Source organism: Montipora foliosa, chromosome 6 (genome assembly GCF_036669935.1).
Source record: "Montipora foliosa isolate CH-2021 chromosome 6, ASM3666993v2, whole genome shotgun sequence".
In the NCBI taxonomy this organism is placed as follows: domain Eukaryota; kingdom Metazoa; phylum Cnidaria; class Anthozoa; order Scleractinia; family Acroporidae; genus Montipora; species Montipora foliosa.
Window position 1 is genome coordinate 11,410,126 of NC_090874.1, and position 7,500 is coordinate 11,417,625.

Consider the following 7,500-nt stretch of genomic DNA (forward strand, 5'->3'; position numbering starts at 1 on the left):
GTCAATCCCTCACTTCTGAGAACATTAAAAGACTCTATACCGTATTTGTCTTGTCAAAGAGAAGTAATCATACAAAAGCAAAGTTATTACTAATCTGCCCCCCTACCCTCCCCTCAAAATAGTGAAAACGCCCTGCTCTATTCTATTGATTTCACTTTGAAAACAACAGGATAAATGTACAGTGTACATGTACATCTCCAAAGGTCTCTCAATTTAACTCTTTCATTTCTTCTTGTAACTCTTACTATTATTTTGTTCCACTAAAACGAAGACACTTTCACTTGTTAAAGGGGCACTCCTTTCGGTACAATGGGTTAATGCCTTAAAGCTTTAGACCGTAAAAAGATACTCTATACAGCTGTTACTACATGTACTGTACAGGCTGAGAACACAATGTCTTTTAAAAAACAAGAATCAGAATTTTTTTTTTCACAGCACAGTGATGAAACAACAAAATAAAATTATTATAAGTATAATTATTAAACAAAGAATGGTCTGTCACCTACCAGGGAGATTCTATGAGCCAAGAGCATTTAGAGCTCACAGCATATTGCCCATGTCCATCAGTTATCACATCACTTTCCTTTGTCAATCTATTGTGATAACAAAATACAATAGGGAATATATTTTAAAATGGTCAGATACAGTAACAATACATAAAGTCCCTAAAATGCCCCCCCCCCCCCCCCCCCTTTTTAAACTTTTACTTTAAGGGCCCACTGACATATTTTTTGGGGTGCATTGCTAGGGACGTAATGGTTAAGTAATTTGAGAGAATTTGGCATTATTTTGGTCAGTTTCCAACTTTTGTAAGCCAATGACCCTAAATATGACGTCATCATACCACGCCCATGGTCCGTCCGTGCTACACAATTTGGGTATTTAATGGATGGTCTGATAATTTGTATTCGCTTTTGCATCCAGCCAAGCATGCTTTTCTTTTTATTTTGAAAAATGTTCTTTTTAAAGACTATATTCTGTATTTGGGGGTGAAACGTGCCGTGTAAAAAAAATTTAATTCATTTTAAAACCGCCGGAAATTTAGCTTTTTTCTCAAACCGGAAGTCAGTTCATTTACACATGCGCAACTGAACAAGCGCCAGGAAGGGAGAGGAAAACCCTTCGATGGAAACAACAGTTTGTGCGGTGACTTTTGCTTGTGAGTGGGTTTTCTTGCCAGCTCATGATATGATGACATCAGTTACCGGAAGTAACATTTCACTTCCTTAGCAACACGCGAAAAATCCGTCTGTGTGCCCTTAAGTACATTGTATCTCTAGTGTCTGGAGTGTAGAACTTCAAAATTTTTCCCACATAGTGTATCCACGCATTATTTTTAGCAGGACGTTTGATTTACGCGCAAAAAACTTTGGCCGAGCCAGTTGGGCCCTGGTAACTAATGACATCAAAGAAGTCACTTGTTCGCATCTCTTCAGAAAGACATGTGCAAAAGTGTAAGAATAGAAGTCTTGCTGAAAATCTAGAGCTTTTTTTAGTCTTTATTGAAAATGTCGGACAATATATTGTTACCCTTCGCATTCTGTAAATGTTCTGACAATACAGAATGGAATTACATTCTTGACTTCTTTGACATCATTTGTTACCAAGACCCAACTGGCTCGGCCAAAATTCAAAGGCGGGCTAGCATGCATGGATAAACTATGAGGGAAAATTTTTGAAGTACTACACTCTAGACACTATAGATATTTTAAACAAAAATTTTAAAAGAGGGGGAAAATTGTCATGGGGACTTAAAATGAAAAACTACCCGTGTATAAGTCGACCACCCATTTTTCTTTGTTAAATGTTACTGGGACACTAATCTTGTATTCTTCGATTTCTGGAAATGTAGATACACAAAAAAATCAGGGCCTCAAGAGCTTAAGACGAAATCCACCAGAAGTTCGAGTAACAAATGGACAAAACCCTAGTACCAAGATTATATACATTGTATTGCAAACTTCTGTAAGGCTGTTTTAAATATCTTTTCAAAAATAATCATTTCTAGCAACACCAAACGTCAAAAACAACTGTTGAACTTCGTAAGAAACACTTGAAAGTACTGGTGAAATGAAACTGATGATGAAATTTTACCTGTTTTTGCACAATTTCTCTGAACTTTGAGATTCAATTTCTCTCATTCCCATGGGAAATTGTTTTCGGTGTTATTTCAGGCAATTATTCATATGTTTAGCTAAAAAGAAAATGTAAAAAGGACTGTAAAATACTTAACATTATTCTGGTACCAGATTTTTGTCCACTATAAACTGAAATTGCCCGATTTTCTATCGGATTTCGTCTTAATAGTTTTGTGGTTCAGCAGTTGCTGTATATGCGGGCATTTTGTCCTTGAGTTTCGAAAAAGTTCTCAGAAAATCGAACATGTAAACCTCAAACTAACCTATTTCGTTGTTCAATGATAAAGGGCTTTAGAGGATAAGCACAACATCACAGAAGCAGGAGTCAATCTTTCAAAATAACTTGCAAACGGTGCGAAAATGTGCAAGGTTTACAAATATAATTGGTCCTTGACTTATAATTTCTCACATGGCAAACAAAACAAAACTCATAAACCAAACAATATGAAGTTTGCAAAAGCACTTAAATCAGCCAGGTTTATATAAAGAATAAAAAACAATCATTACCAACCAGCATTTTCACGGAACACGAGTGACGATGCTTGCACGCAAACACAAGGTATTGCACCAGGTTACTAAGCCATTGAATGATTGCGTTTATTTGAAGAAACAGAAATGCCCTTTAGAGCTTTCTACCTTTGGAAAATGAAAATTTCCAGTGTCTATTTCATATTTGTGGTTGTGAGTATCTTCAACATTTAGATTTGGACAAATCCTTTTTCATTTCAACTGGAATTGCTTACATTCATTTTGAAGTCTTTTGTCCACTGCGTTTGTTATGCCCAAGACAACATTCTTATGTTAATTTTGAATAAATTACTTAGCTGGAACTTGGCTCAAAATCTTTGACCAGTGCAAGTCGAGGGTGATTTTTGGAGCTTCTTTTGAGGCCATAAAAGGTCGACTTATACACGGGTAAATACGGTACATTGTAATACTTTATGAGCATTTAATGCATTTATAACTAAAAATGTAGTTTAACAAAGTTAGCAACAAAGAGCAGTGGTGGTCTGGGCCGGTTGATCATCAAAGAGCAGTCAGCGGTATTTGGCAGAGGCAAATGCTCATTTAGTCGCTTCAGCACATGACAATTATTCATCGGACATTTTGCCAACCACTTTGTGCCATGCTTGTACAGATGGGCTTTTGTTTCCCCCTCCCCCCCTCCCCCCCTCCCTTCCCTACTTCCACTGTTTATCACTGTGACGAGTGCCTAGATGCCTGGCATGGGGACTCATGACTGGGTTGCCGGGATCGCTGCCGTGGGAGCATTACTTAGTCGAGGGACGAGCTGGCTGGCTGGCCTCCAGTGGAAGACCCTGGACATACAGTATCCCAGGTACTCAACCTCCATTTCGCAAATGCAGTTGTTAATGGGCAGAGAAAAAAATGAAATGGCCTCTAAACTTGCCATACTTAGTATTTTACTCTATCTAATGCGAGACAATTTTACTCGTCAATGAGGAACCACCAGGAGTTGGAGTCAATTGGTTAAATATCAGTTGCCTGATGAGACTGCACAATGCCCCAACTAACAGCATTAATAAGTATATTCTCTAAGTACTGTCTAATCTTCGTAGACTTTGAGAAAATTGACAAGCTTACCGTTACTTGACGAGATACAGTACAGTAAAAGGTTTTGGATGGTGTAGCAACACTCTAACAGTGTATTGCATATACTATACTTTTCCTTCACTGAATATGAATGAAAGTACATACATGTAGGGAGGTTTCCATGTAGGGAGGAGGTTCAATGCATTTCCATGTAGGGAGGAGGTTTAATGCATTTCCATGAAGGGAGGAGGTTCAATGCATTTCCATGTAGGGAGGAGGTTCAATGCATTTCCATGTAGGGAGGAGGTTTCCATGTACATTGTACCTGTAGCATTACGTTTACAGCTAACAGCAAACAATACAGTGTACTGTGGGATGAAATTAATTATTTTGCCTTTTGCCAAAAATCAAGGAAACTTGGTTCACTTTGGTTCATTCATGCTTCTTATCTAAAGGTATGTACAGTTCCCTGATCCCCAAGGGTTTTCTTTCTTCTTCTCCTTCTTCTTCTTCTTAAAAAAACATGTATCTCACATATCAAGTCTTTTAGGCAATTTAGACAATTTTCAAGTGATCTAAGGTCAAAGTGAGAGAGGGGATTTGTTCACTTATTACTCACATTAATTTGAGTGATTAACCCATTGACTCCTGGGGGTTTCCCATTGACAAGTAAAATATTCTGGTGTTAGACAGAGTAAAATACCAAGTTTGGCAGGTTTAGGCCGGTTTTAGGCATCAAAGGGTTAAATTAACATAATTATTCAAGAATTTAAACTAATACTAAATAACTTAAAAAGAAATATCTCAGATATCAAAAGTCTTTTAGGGACAATATCTGTAAAAGAGTTTGACTAAAGAACTTACACATAAGCTTCAGCCACCATAAAATGTTATAGTATCTTGAATATTAAAAGTACAACAACTGAGAAAAATTCATTGCCATGTACATGACGCAATCAATAAATTACAAAACAACGCTGTACTATTAAATTAAGGCTATTTACATGTAAATAATAGACCTTTTTCGCTTGTACATTTTGTTTTCCCAATACAGATCATGTGATAATACTCAGGAGGTTTTGGTCCTTTGTTCTGTTCATTAAAAAGAGTGCATACAAGCATGAATATGTCTACATGCACTCTTCTTAAATGAACAAAACAAAGGACCAAACCTCCCGAGTATTACATGACCTGTATTGGGAAAACAAAATGTACTGTAAGCGAAAAAGGTCTATTATACTGGTTCATTTTGCACAACAAAAAACAAATAATAAAGATGAATAAAGTAAAGAATTCAGTGATCAGTTTCTACAGTTTACCCTTAAATTGAAGCTAACAACTTAAGAAACAACTGCAGACTCGTGATGCATTTTTCCACCGTAAATGCTTCGAAAGCATGCAAAAGTACGTCACGCACGAAACTAAAATCATAAAAACACGATTATAAAACTGTCATGAAATCAAGCGAAGCTTCGTGAAGGAAAGACACACAGGTGATCAAAAAATACGCCGAGTGTCAACTCCTCATCTGAATGCGTAAAGTGCGTGCAATTTCTTGAAGCTTGTAATATCGGAAAGGTTAAGCTTAATTTACCTCAAGCGACAAAACTGGCACAAGTCACCCCACCAACCATCATTACAAATACAAATCCTCTCCATGCAGTAGCCATTTCTACAATCCCCATTTTTTTGGCACGGGTTTGAAGGTGATACGAGGCACCCTATGACCACGAACAACCAAAACATCAACGTCAAAGTCGAACGTGAGTAACAGAACGCATCAAACATGGCGGAACCATCTTCAAGCTGAAGCAACCTGAGCCTCTCCAACCGCTGATTGAAGTGTTATGGTGCCACAGGAATCCCACCATAGAGGGAATTTATTTCAGCTTCCAAGGCTTGCCAGATCCACTCCGACCACATATATTTTTTATACATACCGTTCCTTTACGTCCAGGTTTTTTGGCGTATTCAGAAAGCACAGGAATGTTTTTTCCACCTCCTTACCCGATTTTTTTTTTCGGAGAAATCCATTTTAAACTTCATAACATACGCATAAGACCCCGGACCCCGGGCATAAAGATAGATAGATAGATAGATAGATAGATAGATAGATAGATAGATAGATAGATAGATAGATAGATAGATAGATAGATGGTTTTATTCAAAATCATGGCAGCCAACAGGCTGAATAACTAAGTAACAGTGTAGAAATGGCCTTTGCTTTGCTTTAACAGTCTCGGAAAGGCTCAGGTCTGTGCGATATTCAAAGCAAAGTTTAAATCAAATTTATAAGGCTTTGTATGGAGACGCGATGTTTGTGTCCCTCTGAGGGGCACAAATATGTGTTAAATGGGGTTGACACGCCTACACGACTCCCTTGTACGTTCTCTGATTTCCGTTGCCTTTGTCATAATTTTGCTCGCTTGAGTACATATTTGAATCGACGCCTCTTTTAGGCGGTTCCTGTAGGATTCATTTAGCAATGGTTTTTGTCCTGAGGCTTTACATTTGGATCTATATACTGCTGTGTGATATTCTTTCTTCCAAGAAAATAGTTCGTCTCGATAATAATGTTTTTAGTTTCTTGGTGTTGATTTTCTTAGCAGCAATGTGAAAATGACCTTATGGCTTCATTCTTTTGCTCCAATTTAATTCTATTTTGTGGTAGAGGCGAGTGATCTTTTGACCCGGGCGCGGGATCATTTTGTTTTTGAACGCCTGTTACGTTGTGCCATGTATCAGTGAAATAGCTGACTTTTTAAAAGCTTTGTTTGCCTTTTTCTGCGTTTCTTAGCAGATCGTTATGCTCTTTGGGGACGTTTTTTGTTTTTGTTTTTGCCTGATATTGCTTCACTCGTAGTTCTGACTTCCTCAGCGTATTTTGGTTTGTGGCCATGGTCAGTCCTCTATCTTCCTTGAACCTCTAGAGTTAATTCGTTCTCGTCGATGATAGAGATGCTCTTTTGATATCATTTGGTGAGGCAAGACCACGGTCTCGATCCTATGATCTTGTTGATTTAAGGTGAAGAGGTTTGTCTGCAAAAACATGTGCGTTTGTCTCTATTTGTACTCGATGGAAGCATCGAACTTGCTAAGTTCTGATCGGCTACTAGACTTCTAGCCAATGGAGTTAATGCTAGTTAATGTGTTTTCCATCCATATGAGCGTAGCTTGAGCCGTAGCTTGATGTTGTGTTCCTCTGACCTTCTTTAGGAAGCTTGAAACAAGTATTTTCCTTTCTGTATGCTGTTTTCAAGGAGCACTTGCATTTTCTCTTACGTTTGGCTCCTTGTACTTTTCAGTTATTGCGTGATTTTGATCTGTCACGTACAAGGAAAGGGGCCTGCCCACAACAATCATCAAGTGTTAAATGGGCTCCAACAGGGCGGATGCCCAAATACGGAAACATCGCTGACGTCAAGTGAAAACCAAGAATACTTTTGTCCTTTGGCCATTTCAATTTCAGCAGGACGTCAAGTATAAAATGAAAATGTTTGTAACCGACGTTTGTTTTCTTTTCCTGCTGAAAACCAAGAAGTTGAGAATGTCTGCGATCAAGTCATCCTCTCCCCGGCAGGCGGGCGTGTTGTTGGGTCCCTTTGCGGTTTACAAAACATTTTTATGCCAGAACAAGGTTAATACGACACAATTAAACTGATGACAGCACTCGGGAAATTTGAAGTAGAGCGATAAAAGGCGATTCTGAAACTCATTTTTTCCTGTAAAACTCGTAAACGTTTGATGTCAAACATCAAATAAGGCTTTTTTTCTTTCGTGAGTTGCGCCTGTTCTGCTCGTCAAGAGA

The 7,500-nt window shown here is 38.2% G+C and overlaps 1 protein-coding gene across 3 annotated transcripts in view; it reads right to left on the reverse strand.

Annotated features, from left to right (window-relative positions):
• Positions 1-5,504, reverse strand: part of LOC138006678 (attractin-like protein 1) — a 57,617-nt gene extending 52,113 nt beyond the window's left edge. For all 3 annotated transcript variants that reach the window (XM_068853147.1, XM_068853148.1, XM_068853146.1), the window contains exons 1-2: positions 5,287-5,504; positions 507-593 (exon numbers count right to left, since the gene is read on the reverse strand). In XM_068853147.1, the coding sequence (XP_068709248.1) occupies positions 507-593; positions 5,287-5,480 (281 nt within the window). In that variant the 5' untranslated portion in view covers positions 5,481-5,504. The remainder of the gene's footprint in view (positions 1-506; positions 594-5,286) is intronic.
• Positions 5,505-7,500: the final 1,996 nt, after the last annotated feature.